A 20,550-nucleotide genomic window follows, 5' to 3' on the forward strand; every position below is an offset into this window, starting at 1 on the left:
TGTTTCTTCTACAGAGCCAACTAACTATAAATTTCTTCCCAAAAAAACCCCAACAAGATGATTTATACCCCTAGTTATGTAATATGTCTATAAATTTAAGCCTTTTCCTTGTACAATGCGGTAGTAAGTAATAGTTTTTGAAAATAAGCTCAACGTGAACTCAATGATAACTTAAATAAAATCTATCTACACTAAAGGGGAATTTCTCTATTAGTATTTAGTATTAGTAATTAATTTGCACGCCGAATGGAAATAAAATCAACGAACCGGTTTTAAAAAATAATAATGATAATAACCAATAAAAATAAAGTAAACCAAATTTAGTTTCAAACAACTTTTTAGTCATGGCTCGATTTAAATATCACTATATGTCACCTTTAATACTAGCTTTGTAATAAGAATTATCTTAACCTGTTTTTCATCTATGCATTTTAGTTGGGAAAATTATTTATTTATTTATTTATTGGTAATCGATTAAACAAACAAATAAATAAACAAGGTGAAAAAAAGTGTACAGCACCTTACTGACACATATATTTATGTATAGGTGTATAGGCCTATTTTCAGGTGATTTTGGCTATTGTTTGAAGGTGTTATATCACCTGTCAGTGAGGGGGGATTATTGATATTATTACCGATACATTTTCCTGATGATCAATTTAAATGTTCAGACGGTACAATAGGTATTATTTTTTTAAAAGGACGCATTGTTTAATCGGTGTTGTATTCGGTTTTGAATACAAAGAAGTACAATATATATTTGAATTGTATATTTTCTTTTGTTGATAGCACGTACACATAAGTGTTTTTCGAAATATGGTAAACGATAGTACGATATGTCTTGACAGTATTACGCAAGGCAGGGAGATCTTTAACTTAACCTAGAAAAATTGTCAGTGATAGGTGACCTAACCTAAGTGGTTATCATTGCAAAAATAATCAAAATTTTACGAAATTAAAGTTACTTAATTAAACTATATTATAAGTTATCATATTATACACCTTACACTAGGTATATAGTATATCAAGGTCAATCAAAATTATGTCAGAACGGAACTTAAAGTCTTGTTTCTGTTTAAAGGTATAGGCGCGCATTGCATTAGGGGGAAGTAAATGATCTCAAGTGTGTCTTAAGTCCATGATGTTATTATTATTACTAAGATGTAATTTTCCATGCAACAAACGACGGACAAAAATAGTATATTATAATAATATCTAGTTGTAACAGCGCGCTGCAGTAATAACTCCATTCGTTTCTCTAGGAGTTCATGCTTGTGTATGTGTGTTAGTGTTAAGGGAAATAGTAATCAACATTTTCCAGTTTTTTTGTTATCAGTCCCTTATCGGAGCCTCCGTTTGGGTGTTTTTCAGTAATGTTGAAGAGGCTTGGAGCCCCCTCCCCCCCTCTCTCTCTCTCTCTCTCTCTCTCTCTCTGGATACGCGTGCATGTATGTATATATGTATATGCACCTGTAACAATTTGGTTCGGCTGAGAGAGTTTCCCCGAAAGCTAAAAAAGAGGCCCCAACAGAAAAAGAGTGGAATTAGTAGTCGGGAAATAGCAGGCTTTGAACTTCTTTCTCACTCCCTTGGAGTTAAGTAACTACAGAGATGAAAATGCCTCTTTTGTTCTCCCTTACATTTGTTATGATGCACTCACTGTCTTTAGTGAAATTGAGCTTCCCTATGGTATAGGGAGCTAACAACTGGCTAGAGGGAAGAGATAGTCTGACGTCACGCAGCCCCTCTCTGGTTGGCATTTTTGCGCGTAGAATACTGCTTCCAACCGTTAGGGAGGATGAGACTCCAGTAAGAGATAGAAGGGTGTGACGTTTCAGGGTCAGAACTGTTAGCTCCCTATACATAGTTTACAGACTAGGAGGATTCATACCATTTACGCAAAGAGGCCTGGCTTGATACCCAACCAATGAGTCAGGTGTCCTTGTGTAACACGTGAAGCCTTGGCCTCCCTGTGTAAATGGTATGAACCCTCCTACTCTGTAAACTATGTATTAGTTGAATTATTTTACTGTAGATAGTGATCAATAGAAGTGTTGAAAGTCATTTAGGACGTGTTGAATTCAAGCGTTTTGTATAGCAGGGAGACTGAAAAGTTTGTTGTAGTTCAATTTAGATCATTCAATCGGTTGTCATTAAGGATAGACCAAAACCTCCTAAAGTTAATTAAGTCCTAGTAGAAGTGTACTTTGTCGGGGAGTCAAGGGGAAATAAAGTAAAAAGTGAAAGTGAAATGTGGCGGGAAAGAAGATCGCGGCGCCCCCTCGTGTACAAAGACAGAAACTACGCTTGGGGGGGGGGAGCTCAGAGCGCGCGCTAATAACGTCCTGGCTGGCTGGTGTTGGCGTATGGTGGAAACGAACTCGACCCCGTTTTCTTATACCAGTTGTAATGCCCGGATTATAAAGGGAACATGCATTGTTTCAAGTACTTTGCATTTTTTTTTGAAAGGAGGAAGAATGAATACCACGAGGATAATCGTTAAATTAGGGAAATTAGCGCTAGAAAAATAAAGAAATACATTTTAATCGGCCCTAATTATCATAATTTTAAGTTAACAAGATATAATTATAATTTTCGCAACAAATATTTAAATTTTAAAATTTAATTGCCCTGAAGTTACTTAGGAATTTAAGTAATCGAGAATTAGATTCAATAGATTTACTTGCAAAGTATCTAACTTATTACGTGGCGTTTATATACTTTTGAAGTCACGACCAGAATTGCAAGTTTTGTTATTGCTTTAAATTTTAAAACATTAATTTTTTTTTTCTTTCATAAAGAAAAATTCCCAAGAAAAAACTCCAAACTTTTATGTTGATTTAAATTAATTGGGAATTATTTAGGCTTAACGAACGAAAAAATCCTGAAACTTGTTTTTGTTAAACGTTTCGCAATCCCTTTTAGGATAGAAAAATTCGAGGGGCCTTTTTTAAGGTGCATATAGCTGGTTCCTAAGCTGCAATACAAACTCAATTTATCTCGGCACAAAAAAATGAGTTTTATATCAGTGTTGACGATTTTTCTAAACCGAATCAAAATGAAGAGCTTTCGAATGCAAGGGAGGAATAATAAATGCCGTCAAATTGACCCCAAATGAAACCCCTCCCTCCCCTTCTTAGACATGATGGCGACGACCCCCTAACAATTTATTAATAATTAAGCTTTGGTATAAATAATATTTTAATTATTACGTGGTTTAATTTAGTGCTGTAGCGAATTAAGAGTTAAATTCTCAATACGCCTTTTTAATACGGGATTTTTTTATTAATTCGATAATTATACATTATTTTAATTGGATCATTTGCATATATTTAAAGTGATGGTGAAACGTATCTCGGTTCTATTTTTATTTTTTTTTTGGTGGAGTTCTACGTATCTAGATTAAAATTAAAAATAGTCCCAATTTATATTAAAATTTAATTAGATAAGTAAATATTTCCTGGAACTAATTTCACATTAAAATATGTTTCCCACGCCTAAATATTAATCTAAATAAATTTAATTGATATCTAAAGGCACTTTATATTATTTCTAAAAAGCCATTAATATGGTCAATGGCTAAACTATGCCATTTCTCTATTTCGAAATTAGAAAACGCCTATAAAAATAAGTGAACAATTTCAACATACCCGGTAGCTAGTTTAAAAAAACCAATATTTATATAACATTCATTTATATTATAAAGTATATATTTTTTTTGTTGTATTTTATTGAATAGAACCGCACCCAATAAATATACTTCCGAAATACATCGGAAATATATACAGGTCAAATGAAGTTGTTCCGTTCGAGTATATAAACCCGGAACTAAACGTTATTTAAACTCAAGGTCGACTAAGGTCAAAAATAAAATCGTCGATTGATGTATTCGACGATCATTGAATCGATATTTTTAACATTTGACCCGGAAAATGTTCGCTTTAAAACATTACAAAACTTAAATCATTAAGATACTGGGGGATTTTAATTTGGCAGACTTATATTTCATCCCAATAAACTGTTTAAAGGGAAATTGAAATTACTAATATGTAAAGTTGTAATTCTACCTCGCTACCGATTGTAATCTTTAACCACGTGACCTTAGGCGCGTGAATTTTAAAAATATTATAAATAATTTACTTTTAACAAAATAATAATAACGTATTTACATTGCACGTGGCAATATCCGATAAGATAACCATGTGATCAAAACAACGTGACTCCCATTTTAAACCCGACTTTTTTTTTATCAAAAAAGTTCTGCGGCGCTTCATTATCCCTTTAAAATTTAGTGGTCGGCAACCTTATTTCTTTAAGCTTAAGCTATCAGTGGTACCTTCTTGTACCAGCACGAGAAATGTTTAAGAGAGCGTGTTTGTATAACCCCTAACATTAATTTTCAACTGCTTAACTGCGGTTTGAGCCGCTAGTTTAAATAGCTTAGTGACTTCTGATAGATTGTGTATGTCGAAATTTGGGCAGACTACGATTTAAAACGGTGTCCTGTTTTGACGTCCCTGTATGCGAAAAGGGTTCTGTTACCCCATCATCCTAAGCCAAAGGATTTATTCCCATTTAAACGACGTTTATACGATTCACCGACCTTCTAAAAACATGTTTCCCTCATGCTCCAAAAAATAAATTAAAAACTTCATTTAGCCAAGTTTTACGTTCGCATTTAAAAATAAAATAATAAAAATTAAGATGGATTATATGTTAATTTAAAGTCTGTCCTGCAATTGCATTCGAGATTAGTTCAGTTCGAGTCAGTTCTCAAGCTAGCTTGTTAATTTAATTAAGTTGAAATTATCAAGACATGTACTAGATTTTATTTACAAGCCTATTTAAAGGAAGAAATTATTAAATAAATGATTTGTAAATTATTGTAGTTTTTGCTAAGTACACCAATGATATTTTCCTGTATTTTTTTATATCAATCTCTAGCTCTCTCTTTTATAATAATTATAAATTAATATTTGTTCGATCTTATTAATTAAAACATCGCAGGAAGTATTCTATAGGTTACTTCCGTAATAATCAGAGTTCATTTTCCACTTCCGGAATTGAGGATACGCTCTCTATTACGAATGAAGCTGAATGAAGATCTTTCCACGTATCTCATAGATATTAAACAGAGACATCTTCCTGATATTGGAATTTTCAATTATAAGGAAGGAGATGTTTACAATAAAAGAAAGGGATTTCACGTAAATGATTATTTATCTTTCGAGACTTAGTTAGTTCGTCCAAGAACCGGGACAGAACTGAGGAGAGATTAAGCGTGGGTTATTATTATTTAAAGAGAGATTTTTGAACCCTTGCATTTTCTGTTAGTAAGGAATCCCTGAGAGCAAATAATGGATTAGTACGTGATGCGACTAAAAATAGAATATACCTAATCTTTTTCCCCGAGTTTCCTCGCTGTTTCCTGTCCCCAAGTCTGAACGGTTAGGGTTAGAGTGGATGTGAAACAGGGAAGTGTATTAACGATTTTAAGCTAGTACAGAAACAGAACAGAGCCCTGGGATTTTCGTGGGCTAGGGAAAAGACCATAACAGAACATAACAGATCTGATCTGATGTTTTGTATTTCGCGTAGAGATATCTCGTTTGGAAAGCTGATGTAGGAAAAATAACAGCGAGCTCCTTAAGACTTATAGGCTTGTTTACGCGACCCCGTTTTAGTCTTCCATAGATATACCATAAGTTCATTAGATATGTTCCTCCCATAAGTTTGTCACTGTTTACAAACTGGAGCTTGTCATAGATTCGAGGTAAAGCGAGGTGAGGTGCTGTCAAAGGCTTAGTAATGCAGACTAAACAGGACCTAGATAGAAGTCCTGCAAAATTAATTAACCACCCAGTGTAGGACTTCAATTCTCGCTTGTCGTTCGAGCTGTAAGTCTCAAGTTAGCATTACGAAGTATAGGTAGTGTCATACTTATGGAAGGTATCTTATAAACTTTGTGTATAAATTTTCCAAACTGGCATTGGTTTTCAACACGGACGATGCTAGCTATAGAGTAATGGCAGCCTTCTGCCTTCGACTGTATTAAGCTCTATGGGGAAATAACATGGGGTGCCATTAAGTCTATAGAGAATTTTGCCTTAACTATATATTCGACCCCGTTGTGTTGTTTAGCCCGTTCGCTCTCCGGCGCCTGCGTAAACTTCTATAATCGAGCGGTTTGCTAGCGTCTCTAAGCCGCTGTAAGCGGCCCGGGCCCTAGTTTTTATCGAAAAAGAGCTGGCGGACCTTGGTTCAACGACCGACCTGGCATTTTCCGGAGTGTGTGGAAAAGGAGGGAAAAGATATAGAGGCAACTCTCTGGGATAGGAGCGGGATAGAAGAGGAGAGAACACGCTGTTGGGAATTAAAAGGGAGAAGTAGATTGCGCCAAATTTGCGCGCGCTCCTTCTCTCTCTGCTCGTAGGCGCGTGCGAGGGCGGGATGCTGATGGAGTACAGGCTTTCCCGCGCGATTTGCCAAAAAGGCTACGAGCTATCTTAGCACGAGCCATCAGAAATCGGGAACGAGCTGCTAGATTTTTTTTATTTACCCGCCATTTTTTTTCCCACCAATCTCCAAACTTGTTTTGTTATGTAGCATCAATCTTTGAAAGGGTTAGGAGACGCTATAACTGTCTCTCTCTCTTGCCATGCGCCTATTTTGTCTTGGAATATTTATTAGAAATTGTTGTTTTTCTTTTATTTCTTTTAGATTTGGATATTATGGTTTTTTTTATTCGGTATATATAGTTTATTCCGGGAATTGATAACCATATTGGCGCGACGCTTATTTCATCATATATTATTTTCTAAGGATGTTAATTGGGTTAAGTGTACTTAACTGGGGAGGGGGGAGGGAACTTTAGACTGTGACTAATGGAAAAGTTATGCGGATTTTTTTATATTTATTTAATTTGATTATATAAAGACCGGTAGTCAAATAGTTTCTTAACTCCTAAAAGAACATGTATCCATTATATAACCTAATTTACATAAAGTGGTATAAAATGGTAAACAATACTCATTTATTTTTTCTTTCTTAGTTAATTGCTAGTAAAAGAATTATCTTCGTATCTTAATTAAAATAGACAAATAGACCTTAACCTTAACATCTTTACGCTTCATTTAAAAATAGTTATTATAAAACAGACCTCGTAAAACCATGCAGATAAACATAATTTCATATTGCCTTCATAAACCCTTCCATACTACAAACATAAGATTAGGTTTAAACTTAGCGTGCAGATCCTTGTCGTAAAAGTGTTTATGATACAGATAGAGAGAGACATTCCTTTCTTCTATATATGAATGAAAGTCTAGCTGAAATTGGAATCAGATAGACATAAAGCAGCTAGGCTAGGAAACCAATTGGGAAGTTGAAGCCAATGTACCTATAACGTAACGTCGCAGACTGTTTCCCTTCTTGTCCCCTTTTTTATGGCTTTCCTGGAAGGAATTCGAGGAGAAATCCCGATGACTCGTAAAGTCAAGTCGTAGAGAGCGAGAGTGTAACGCCCCTTTTATGCAGGGATTTCTTTCTCTTTCTCTTTTCTGGTTTATCTTTTGCGACCATGAAAACTGCGCAGCAATCTGCTCCATTACTGATGCACCATTTAAACATAGTTGTAAAATTTGGATTACTAGAGCTAGTCCAGGACCATCAGTATAATTTTCAGGATGGAAATTGAACTAGCGTTTTTGTAATGGCTTAAAATCCACGTGCTATATTCAAGTTTCAATGAAGAGTGCACGTTTCACTACGTAAAAATCACGTGCTTTTCGAGCTACACGTTCTACACCCACCTCATTCTTAAGCCTTTGCCAACACTGCCAACATCTTCCACGAATCTCATTAATCTCCAGGTTGCTCCCTTCAATTTCGGAGTGCACTGGTGGAATGAGTTAACTGTCTAAATATATATCCTTGAAGGTAGTAATATAAAATAGCTTCTTTGATATTATTAAGTCAGTTGCCATCTCTCTCTCTCCTCCAAAAGAGATTAGTTTCTCTTCATTTCGTTCTTTTTTTTATGGCGACGTCGGTTTGTCCTTGAACCTGCTCTCGCTTGGAACAGAGCATTCCTTAATTTCTACTCTCTAGCAGGCTCATCCCGTTTCATTTTAAACACCGCTAGGCCTACAAGGGCGCGCTGTAGAGATTCCTCATCATAACCCTGAAAACATTCTAGCGGTTAGGACCATGCAACCGAGGCTTAGTAACGGGGAGGCCTTGCTACTTTATTAGCGGAGCAGCGGTGTGCCTAAGGGTTCAACTGGTGCGCCCCTGAAAGTTAATCAGGATGATGCAGACCCCCTTCTCGTTTGGGTTAGAGACACGTTGCCATTGAAAATATAAAGTTTAAACCCTTCAGTATACTATATAGTTTTGAAGTTCAAAACGTTTCCAGACTATTATACTAAACTGTACTTCAATTATAGTATTCGATTATAGATATTGCGCCATCGTGTTAAAGGGGTTATTTGATTGGCTTATATCAAATCTCTTGGAAGTTCTTTCGAAAAATTGGTTTGACAGCTTGGATAATTTAATATTCAAGAAGTATTAGCGACATAATATCTCGTGAAATTTTTCAAGATTATGCACCGTACTGATTGTGTTGAGTAATAGACGCAAAGTGGGGGGAGACGCTTGGGTTTTTGCGCTGGATAGCCCTTGTTTCTATTAAACCTTAGTGGCTGGATTGAAATTAAATTCCGTCATCTCTATTTTTTGGGTTTTTTTATTTCTTAACCAAGCGCTTAAGTTTAAAGCCAGTCGTTCACAAAGGCTAAAAAATACTTAACCCTTTACTCTACCTTTAGGATTAACATTGTTTGACTAATTATTATCTACAAGAAGGTCGTAGGTCAAGGAGCGACCTATAATTATTAGACCGTATCCTTCATGATTATTATTAATTCATCGCGACATCATTTCGGAATTTTATTGAACGAGACAACGTCATTCCAGGGGAAGCGCTATAACTCCTCCCATTCTGTCCCTCTAGATCCTAAAAAAGAAAAACTACACTCTTAGAATAGCCAATCATCATCAGTATATTTCGATTGGTGGGCGACGGACCTTGCATGGTAAAGTCTCTCTCACTCACTCACTCCAATGCCATAGTTAGACCTATAACAGTAGAAAATTGAGCTAGACGACCAGCACCACTCCAACTCCAACCAGGCTTGGAGACTTTTATAGAAGACACTGAATTCGAGCGACATTCGACCTTCGAGATATATTACGCTTCTCTGGTAGGTCGAAAACCGACCTTGAAAACTAAAGCTCCATCCAATAACAAGTCCAAATCCGAGCTTAGACTCTTAACATATTGCCCGTCTTACGCTTGTGTTTACCATGGGTGCCCTTAGCATAAGAACCCAAACAAGTTATAGCTCCATATATTTCCAGATGTGGAACAGATTATCACTATGCCTTGTTTACTAGATTCTAGTATGATTCTATGAGCTCCTGTGTGCATATATGGAACAGTTTATCACAATTTTTGGTCCTTTGAATCGTTTACCATCATTCTTTCGTTTTTAACCTGCTGCACATCGTATGATTTTTATTACCACAAATTCCATTTGAAAATTGGCTATTTATGTAATATTCTTTTACTAATCCTGGGTACTGGGTAAATATTTTTATCCTTGTTTTCTTCCATCCTCTGGAAAGGATTAATAACAGTCTTAAGAGAACGAGGAGAGTGCAGACCATCGAGAGATTTAATCCCTAATAATGTACGTGAGGGATAAAGTCACATGTTTCTTCATGGAGTACCCCTTATGGTCACGTGTTTTGACTGAATGAGCGATAATGGTACCATAACAGTTTCGAAGCGGGTTTATAATTAAATAGAGGTTGAAACGCCTCAGGATATGTTTCAGCAAAATTACGCTTTATCGTTTATTTCGTGAACTAGTTTTATTGGACCTTGAAATAACTCTTTTATTGGATAGTCTTTAAGCATGCGCGGAGTTATTCGGAATGTCATTTCATTCGGAATGTCATTTCAATCATTCATTCCAGAAGTTTAGTTAATGAAAAATAAAAACCTGCAAGAATCAAGATCTAGACTTGTAGTTAGTTAGTTTGAAAAGTAACACGTGGATTTCATCTGGCCTAACTCTTTCTTTTCCCGCCAAAAATGCAAGATCTAATTTGAGACAAGTCCCTTTTTCATCAACTTGAACATCGAACTTTCCCTGGTTTCTGGTTTTGGTAGGGCTTTCAGTAAGAGATATGAAAATACGTCTTAGAGAGGAAGGTTTAAAGAATTGTAATTTTGCCAAACGTTAATGTGTTAACACCTTTTTTCGTTCTTTGGCCAACTGATTGGTTTTTATTTTAATTATTACGTAGCAGTTTCTCTCAGACAGATTTGATTATTACATAAAACAGAAGTCCTGACACGTTATCAAGAAGTCACGGAATTAAATAAAGTGGTTAGAAAGGCCAGGAAATTTTAAAAAATGGACCTAAAAAGGTCAGGGATTTTGGTTTTAGTGCATGGGGAAATTGTCTTAAACGTTATATCAGCATTCTACTAACCCAAAGACGCCGACTGCACCCCGTGTCCGCCGGAAGTGACTTGACCCCAACGTCCCTTCCGTTCCCTCCCAACTTTAAACCTTATTTCCTTCACCTGATGTATCACCTACTCAAACCTGAATAATATCTTCCCCTCTAAAGTGTCAACGGAATAAACAAAATAATCAGGGTTATTATTATTTCTAATTATGGAAAACAAGTCCCCCCCCCATATCTATTTTGCTAAAATAATCAAATGAGATACGATGCAATGCCGGGTGTATTTTCTCTTCTTCCATTATCGAACCGTGTGTATAGACTACAACGACGACAACAACGACAACAACAACAAAAGTGGGTGCTTTTTATCATCCAAGGCGGTATAGTAAAAGCCAAGTACCATGAGGGTTTTAGAAGCGATGATGAAAGCCCGTGGTGGTATTAGAAACTTAAGCCTTGGCTGGGGAATGAAACAGAACAGAGAGAATGAGAATTCGGAGGGAGAGAGGCAGAGGCAGAGAGGGAGAAGAGACTGGAGCCTATCAGTCAGTGAACCCAGGAAGGAAGAGCAACTCGCAGGGGAAGCCAAACCTGCCAGCCAGCTTAGAGAGAATTTCAAACTTCTGTCTCCTCTTTTTGGGCTCTTCCAGAGAGAAATGATCTGCTTTTTTCATTTAATTTTTTTTCTGGATGAAATGAGGTACTGTCATCTTTAACGTCGACAGGTTTTATTCGCCCCTTTTATCGTATAGTGAAAATTTCATCCGATTTTCCCATTTATGAGTATGACAGTATGCCATAATCTTAGAGGCATCAGACGAGTTTTGAAAAAACATCTTTTTTTTATTTTCTTCCCAGAATTTTTTATTTTTGAGATAATGATTTAATGGATTGGATTTAAAATTACCCTTAATGGGCCTCATCGCCAACTACACTCTTAATTTATTATTATTGTAATAATTATTAAGTTTAATATGAAAATAAGGGAGATGTGGTCAGTTTTGGGTCATCCTCAGTCAGTCTTGATGTACCTACGTATTTATTTAAAACTCTATGACGTTTTTCCAGATTCACTACGGAAACCATGACGTTTCGTTGACCCATAATATGATGGTCAAACTTGAATTCCCATGTATTATATTTAAAAAAAAATTGTACCAACCTAGTTAAAATCAAATTCCAACAATTTTTTTTAGAAATCTTAAATTATTTTACTTGAATCACTGCCCCATTTCCCCCTCCCCCCTCCAGCTTCATCTCCATTCTAAGAATCGATTTTTATACCAAAACATTTTTTTCTCTTCAAATATCATCCCCCCAAACTCCAAGGAGAGGAAAGTACCCATAGATAACTTTCACATCCCCCAAGAGCAGAGCATAGGAGAGATCATTAATTTAATCTTACTTCTCTCTCTCTCTCTCCCAACTGAATCCCTATAGAGATCTTATACCAAAAAAAATAAGCTGATCTCCCCCTAAAGCTCGTAAAGGAAGCCCACTACCATCACCAGCTTGATAGTACGCTTTTTTCCCGCTGCTGTATTACTGGGCGCTAGTTGTCACTGTTGGAAAGGCGCGCGCGGGCTTTCGGCTTCAATGCTGCCACCCAGTTTTGCAAGCCAGTTTTAGCTTTCGGTTTTCTCCTCGAATCTTGTCCGCTACACTTCGTAACTGCGCGCTTCTCGTAGCAGTGGCGTTAAAAGAGCTAGCGAGAGATCGGAGTTGAGTAAAAATAAGTAAAACCGACGGTTTATGTTCGGCACTACAAGCCAAGAGCTGCTGGGCCAGAAAATCGGTGCTACAAAGTTTCTCTTTCGAAAGGAGCAATTCATTGCTTCGCAACTTCTCCTCCGAATGTCTACTTCTTGGACATTCTCGCTCAGATAACCCTGGATTGCCGTAGCTTTATTATTATTATTTTATTAGACAATATTAATTTAAAGTAATTATTAAGTTTTAAAAGTTTTATTCTTCATTGTTTTCGGTTTGTTTGTTTTTAAAACGCGATTAAGGACTTTTAAGTGAAGTTTTTCTTGGCGAAAGTTAAAACAAGATTCGCCGTTGAAAAAAAAGTTGGTCGAGGTGGATTTGATCATAGATTGCGTGTTGATACCATGTTACCTTTGAGCTACAGTTTGGAAGTGGCTCATTTTTTAGAGCAATCTGAAATGGCTAGAATAAGGCCTAATCATGGTCATACCAGACACGGGTAATTATTACATTTTTTCTCTTTGATTGTACTCAATGTTGTTTTAAGATATCTGCAAAAAGAGGACAGTTACTAGTAACACCGTTCCTTCGATTGTACTATAAAGGAGTTTTACGTAACCTTTATACAGAAGTGATTAGCCCCTCGGTTGTTTGTTTATCAGTTTTGTTTACTTGCGTTTTAATCTGTGTAAGCTATATAAAGTTTGCGATTAAGTCACTGGGGAAATTTGAGTTTTGTTTGTTATTGCGTTAATTGCGAGTTTGGGCTGTTATTCGGCATTGAAGGCGCATTTCGATTGAGACGTAGCAAGTTGCTAAGCTACTATAATAGCTGAAGTAGTTATATCTCATTTCTGTGATTATCGTTTTGGTTAGTACAAAGTTTCCAAATTGTAATAAACGCGTTTCAATTAAGTTTATTCGCGGTTTTAAATATCAAAATGAATAAATATATTATCTATTCCCAATTTGCCTTGGCAACTTTAAAATTTACGATAATTAGGGCTAAAAGTCTTGAAGACTGGTGTGATATTATATATGTAGTGTTAAGTATAGAGATAAATACACATTAACTAAATCTCATCGCGTAGACTGATAAGTTTAACAGCACGCGCCTTTAATCTTTAAAGCGAGATTTCAAATCTTAAAACGTAACTTAGGAACTTTAGAAAGAGATTAAACTATAGGGAACATTTTTTAAAGTTTCGTATTTCTAAATTTGATGTTGATAATAGGACGTAAGTCTCATTCCCATTTAATACACTTTTTTTATTTATATTCAAATTTAATGTTTTTACGTAATTTCAAAAATGGAAAAAGGGAGTGTTTTGTATTATAATTAAGTTTTTTGCCTAAGGCGCAAGAAATATCTCCGTTCATTTTTAGAGAATCGTATAATATCTCGATAGACTATTTCATTCAAAATTTTTATTGCCTTTATCTGTATTTATAGTTTCGCCTAATTGACAATGTTATTAAAGGCAGGAACAAACTGTACTTGATCTAATATCGAAATAGCCTATATAATATAACGTTATATGGAAATGAACAGGATGCTAGGCTCATTTAGTGATGATATTATTACGTATATACATATAAAAAAGAATTCGTTCGAACGGCTGTAGTATAATCAATCTTGCAAAGTTGCGATGGATGTTTTTCGTTCCCTTTTTTGGCTCTAAACCCTCCCCATTAAATACCTTTAATTCGTTTAGATTTACAGCAAAAACCACGCATCTAGCGTCAAGTTTTCCTTACATTGTAACATACGTTCTTATTGTTTTAAAAGCGTCCCAGACACGATGTTAAAATATCTAGACAACGAAATTTAAATTGTGATTGAATTTGATTAACTTTAACTCAACGTTGAGTTTTGATTTTTTTCTTTTTTATTTTATTTCAAGTACTACTTAAGTTTTTGAAAAATAAAACATGGCGTCGTTCCAAATTTTAGAATGATATAGAAGGGTGTCGCTAAATACACGTACTTGTTAAAAAACGCCCGCTGGCGGCGAGAAGTAGAGGAATAAACAGTAAAAAGAAATCATGATGAAATTTACTTAAGTTTATATAATAATGTTAGGCCCATAGGCGATAGCGGAAATTTTTATTTTACTTATAAATCGAAATTGGTAGAAACTTTGGAAAGGAACTTAAAATAAGGTTTCCAGAAGTTGATGAATAAATGGATTTTATACAAGGTGTATTAATTACTTAAATTTAAGGAACCATCCCTTAAAACCCCCAATCATAACTTGAAAACGGTGACCCTCAAAATTGGCCATCCCTTTTTTGGTACACCTTGCATATTTATTCCTGATATCTATGAATAACCAAAAGATTTCACGTGCTGTTACTTCATTTTATGAACTTCTCTTCAGGGTGTTTTCGGATATAGAGATTGAATTAAATATCCACTTAAAAACACTCGAGAAAAAACACCTTAAGTATTAATTAGTTACGTTTCATTCAAGTGCACTTGACAGTAAAATGAATTGTAGAACAAAACGTCGTAAGTTCTAAAAATTCAAAATTGCACTTAAAGGGGAGTATATTGCAAACAATTGAATATTACCTGCTCACGAATTATTTATACTATTGGTAGATTTTAATGCAAACATAACAGAAGTGAATTAATAACGAAAGTTATCAAGTATTTTTCAACTAAATAAATGGGGTAAGAAAATTCATCCCCTTTCTGTTAGGTTTAACTTCTGTGCAGTGTTGTCACTGTCAGGCCCGCTACGAGCTAAGCTACTAGAGTATTGATTCGAATTGAATTGAACTCCTAGCCTTATTCTCTTTACGAGTTGAAGCTAAGACCATTAAATAAGCTGAAGTCACGAAATAGACCTTTTCGATGATACAAAAAGCTACAGCGCAGGCGCTAAAAAGCGAGATGGAAGGCAAAGTTTTACCCCCTGTCTTACCCCTATTAGTTACACCGAAAAATGGTCCATTGTATCTCAAACTTTATCTACTTTCAAATGATTATTTAATCCGTCAATACGAATCTATACTTTATGGTACATTGTTTGAAAAGTATATATTAAAATATATATAAATGAGTCGCTGTCATACTTGGGGTTATTAAGTTACTCCTCAGTATAATGTTCTTCTCTATAGAGTATATAGAATCGACCTGAATTTGAAGAGATTTTACGATTGGGCAATCCTTCCTACACGCTGTGAGAACCGTAGCTGTTTTTGCCGGAATCTTTTTAATATTTTCAATATAGGACGATGTTATTTCAAAAAATCTTTTTCGGTTTTTTTGAAATTTATAAAAGAGAGAAAAATATATATAAATATATAAAATCGCAACCACCACCATCATCATTAGTTTAACTAGGCCTAGGAACCCTTGTCAAAAATGAGTTCGTTTACGAAGATAAAGAAGAAATTAATTAATTTAAATTGGTAGAAAAAAAAAAGATTTCGTCACAATTACAAAATTTTACAATTTATTTCTTTCTTTTTCTTTCTTTTAATGTCGTTATTAGGTAAGATAATTTGTTTTAAAACCTTCCTCGTATTATTTATAATGAAACCATAAATTTGTGCAGCCTAATTTGAACTATGGATGGGATGTTAAGCCTTGTCCTAATTAAACCAGGAGTTAAAGTTGTTAAGCCTAGTTTTAGCCACGCGATTCAAATTAGTTAAGCCTAGTTTTAAAAGTCCCTTAAGCCTAGTTTTAACCGTGCGGTGGAAATTTCTTAAGCCTAGTTTTAAAACATCCCTTAAGCCTTATTTGAACCACGCTACATTCAAACTCGTTAAGCCTAATTTGATATAAACGCTAATCAATCAAGTCCATAAGCCTAATCTAATATAGGCGAATGAAAAATTGCTAAGCCTAAGCCTAATCATAAGTTTCATAACCTTAATTATTGTATCGGCTGCAACAAATTAAAGTACAATACATACACCGGTGTTTAAACACCTTATATTTATTAAGTCACATTATTTCAAGCCCTAAAATAATCTAAATGTCCAACAAAAAATAAAAAAAAAATAAAAAAAAATGAAAAATTATACTATAATAAAAAAATGTGGGCCTATAGGTATGCGGGTATATGTATTTTTAGAGTGTAGTCTAGAGGCACATACCTATATACCTAGTACAAAAAAAAATTATTCATCTCAGGAGAGAGCTAGCGAGAGAGAGAGAGAGAGATTCTACTTGTGTACCTGTGCAGTCGTGAAACCTGTTTTTAGAAGCCAAAATTTCTTTTTTTAATTTTTTTTACTGGCACGATGTTATGCCTTTTATTGAGCTTTTTATGGCAAAATAATCTGCCTTATAAGTCCCCCACTTTGTAAGAATATTATATATAATTTTAATAAAGGTATAGTCTCATTACTGACATATTGAATGGAATTAATTAAATTTGATATAAATTCAAATATAAATATTTTTGCAATGAAACTGTACCTTTCATATAAAATAGCGCAGGTAGTAAGTAGCCAGGTAGATAAAGAAAGAACTACTTTCTCTTTTTATAGTTTAATATAAATTATATCTTTTTGGTAATTTGACGCGCTGCTGTGCTGTTGTAGGCATTTTATTGTCTAAAAAATAATAAAATAAACATTATGTATTTTATATTTATATTTAAATTTCGCATTCATATTTTTTTAAAGGAAATTTTGGTTACATACGGATAAAATAAAAAAATTTATATTCTTAACCGGTCCGAATTTTTAAACGAGTTATTCTAGTTAGTTTTTACTTGGGGAAGTTTTTTTTTATTTATTTATTTAAAATAAAAAAGAAAACGAGAAATTAAGTAGGGGAAAAAATGTGTTTCATTGGGGTACCTACAGCCAGTGCTCAATATGCAAATCGTTTTTTAATTTTTTTATTTTTTTTATTGCCCTGGTGGTTCCGTTCTGGTTTACCTTCGGAAAAGTTTAGTTTAAATATCACTTATCATTCCGCCCAGCCTTTTCTCTGTCTTTAAGTGAATTTTTTACTGTTTTTAATTCCAAGAATCAAGGGATGGTAAACATAATTTATGCAAATTTTGGGATAGTTACTAAAATAATTTACTTAAATTTCATAACATTGTTTTCTTTGTGATTTTAATTTATTGTAATGTTTCGGTGATTTAATGATGACCCCCTTAAATAATCCTCTTATAAACTGATTTAAACAATGATTTTTAATTTAATTAAAGGGGTCATCCATAAAACTCATAAACGGTATCCCATAGGTCAAAATCATGTTATTAAAGTTAAATTTTTGATTCAAAATCGCTGGTACACTGCACTACCAACATTTTTGTGTATAGTTCAAAAAACTGAAACGTTATTTGAACTGATTTCTTTTAGAAAATATTTGAAAAATCGCGGGAATTCTATCCATACTTCACTTTTACTGATTTCCCTTAAAAACAAACACGTTTCACCCTCTCTTTATTGAATATAGATTAAAAGTTAGTGCCTCCTTTTTTGCAATTTAATTCAAACATTAACGTTATCTTTTGAGTGATAAAAAAGAAAGAAAATTGGAGCTCTTAATGTCACCATCAAGTTTCGTTTTTGTAGTGCAGCGGCAGCGGGCTTATAAATTCTTCGTAAAGGGCTAATAAGTCTTTGGAATGACAAATAAAAGCTATAGCAGCGCCGAGCGAATTACCTCTTATGTTTTCTACAATCTAGATGACTAAATATATTACTCAAGATAAGGTAGCATTGACCTTCGCCAGCCAAGTCGCCTAAGGTTGCTGCACACCAGCCTGCCTTCTGCTTTTTTTATCACTAAGCCTTGGTTAGGTTTTTTCGTGATCTGAATGAATTCCCTTCGTTATTATCAGCACGGAATTCATAAGCGTTACTAAGAATGCTTGCTATCTAACCTAAATTAATGTATAACGCTCTTAAAATTTAATATTGAATATTTTAATATGATTAGTTTATTCGACCATAAAATGGCAAGGATAATTTTAGAATCTTAAATCTTAATCGCTGTTCATTCTTAGTAAGATGAATGAATTCTTGTTTAGTTCCTTTTTTTCGTAGCCAAGTTGTATTTCAGCTCGATTATGGTTTTAAGACCGGCTAATAAGTTCTCTATTTTGGTCCGTCTGTTGGAATATATCACTTGTCATAATGGTTTTTTAAGTATTATTGATAACGTTTATGTAATTGCCTGAGAAAGTACTTATGGATGGGGATAGGGGGGAGAGTGAAACGTATCTTCTTTTAGAAATACTTTGGTGGTGGTTTCTGTATAAGATAGTTTTTTATCGTCTAGAATTCTAGACTGGGCGGTTTTTCTTTTTTATGCTTCAAGATGGTGGTGCACTCGGTTGTGATATTTTTGTAAAGTGATCTGTACTGCCAATAACAATTCCAAGTAATTCTTTTAATTACGTGCCTTTGAATATAACTTAACAATAAAATTAAATAGAAAAATTACGATTCTCGGTATATTGCATAAATTAAAAAGAACAATGTAAAAATTTATGATCGAACTATATCCCATAATTCTTATTATAAATAAGTACTACGTTACGTTTTAACCCCATCAGAACCCTTTTTTTTTAAACAAAAGAAAGAACTCGTACGTACAGAAATAAATAAAGAAAAAAAAAATAAATGACATGGCACCTTGAAATATGACTGCGTGTATGTAGTAAGCACTTTTTTGCAATTCGAACATTTTCATATTTTAGGGTTTTTTCTTCTTTTTGTGTGGAACCGAAGTAGGCATCCAATCAAAAAAGAGCTTTAAAAGGTCTCGAGCTCGAGACGAATGACAAGTTTTGTTGGTCACGTGAAAAATATATGCGCGCGCGTTTCAGTCAGTTTATGCAAGTTTTAAAACTAGGCTTAGCACATTTAGGCCTACAAGTCCCAAGTAAAATTGAGACTTTCAACCATCTATAAATTTAAGCTGAAGTAAAATTTAAACTTAACGAAATTAAAGTACGGTAAAAGCTCGAACTTACTTCGTTTCCAAATCGTTTGAAGGTCTGTATTCTCTCTCTCTCACCCAGGCCTTTCATACCAAGCATAAAAAATGCCTACTTGCCGGTTTTTTTACCTTTTTTTTTTGTTCCTCCCGCCTTTTTTTAACCGAACTACCTTGAAACAAAGACGAAGTAGCCGAATCTCGTAAAGGGGAATGAATTTATTACCAGTCTTTAATTTGCATAAGCCCGTGCCCTCAACGTGCCAAGACTAAAACGAAAAAAGAAAAAAAAAAGAAATTTTCTTAAATTGCCTTGAGCCTTTGACTCGCGTACGATAAAGAACCTCCCTTAAAAAGCCAGGTATACGATGTTTTATGATTACTAGATTAATGAGTGTGAAAGAAGAAAATTTAATTTTGGGCTCAAATGTAAAGTTGATGATGTAGATAAGCCCCTAGAGATTTCTAATTAAATGGTCCATATTAGGTCAAAATTGGACTATAATTAGGAGAATTTTATTGGCTTCAAAGTGGTCCAAATTATGTCAAAATTTTACTAATTAGGATAATTTTATTACCTTCAAAATGGTCCAAATGAGATCCGAATCGGGCTATAATTAGGAGAATTTTATTAGCTTCAAAATGATCCAAATCGGGCTATAATTAGGAGAATTTTATTAGCTTCAAAATGATCCAAATTAGGTCAAAATCGGAGTGTAAATTTAAAAGTTGGAAGTTTAAAATGTTTCACCGGGTTCAGGTTGCATTTCAGCTTCCGTCGTCTGCTTATTACAATAACCTCGTGCCTCAATAATATATCTTGCAAAAAAAAACTTGATTTATTGGCATTATTTTTCATTAACAAACATAGTTATTTCCTTAAAACCTTGAATAGGTAATAATTTGATTGTTTTAAAAAAAATTATTAAAAAATAAAGAAACTAAAACTAGGTCCTTGACAGATATTTAAATACTAATTTTTAACAAATGTCCTTGTAATACTCTTTAATAATGCCAAATTATTCCTCATTTTTAAAACTATATCCTATAGTTGTTGAATTTTTAAAAGTTTTTATTTATTCTTTGGCGCGAAACAAACCTAAAGTTTCAAAGTGCGATATTTGTATGCCATAAACGAACCAACCAGACGCTAGTGTTATTCGTTACCAGCCATTTAATTTTAAAACGTAAATATACCACAGGAGAGATATAGGCTAGACAATAGTCTGTTTTATTTATTTATTTTAACAACAACAAAGCTCCTTTTCAAAGAGATGTTGCTAACGGCTTTGACAATTCATCAGGCGTATAATAACGCTAAATAAACGTTTGCGAATTTTGTAGGTGATGCGTACAACGTTAATTTGAAAATA

At 34.3% G+C, this 20,550-nt stretch overlaps 1 protein-coding gene across 4 annotated transcripts in view; it reads left to right on the top strand.

The window, feature by feature from the left end:
* Nucleotides 1–20,550, top strand: part of E23 (ABC transporter G family member E23) — a 117,784-nt gene that overhangs the window by 65,244 nt on the left and 31,990 nt on the right. Inside the window, exon 1 of one of the 4 annotated variants that reach the window (XM_089866267.1) lies at nt 12,180–12,754. The exons of the other annotated variants lie outside the window; for them this stretch is intronic. Within the exon in view, the coding sequence (XP_089722393.1) occupies nt 12,660–12,754 (95 nt within the window). The 5' untranslated portion in view covers nt 12,180–12,659. Of the gene's footprint in view, nt 1–12,179; nt 12,755–20,550 lie in introns of those variants that run through there. 4 annotated transcript variants of the gene reach the window in all.

The sequence above is a fragment of the Phalangium opilio genome, unplaced genomic scaffold, assembly GCF_054372755.1.
Source record: "Phalangium opilio isolate 3A_F unplaced genomic scaffold, DU_Popi_V2 ptg000017l_1, whole genome shotgun sequence".
Classification (NCBI taxonomy): Eukaryota; Metazoa; Arthropoda; class Arachnida; order Opiliones; family Phalangiidae; genus Phalangium; species Phalangium opilio.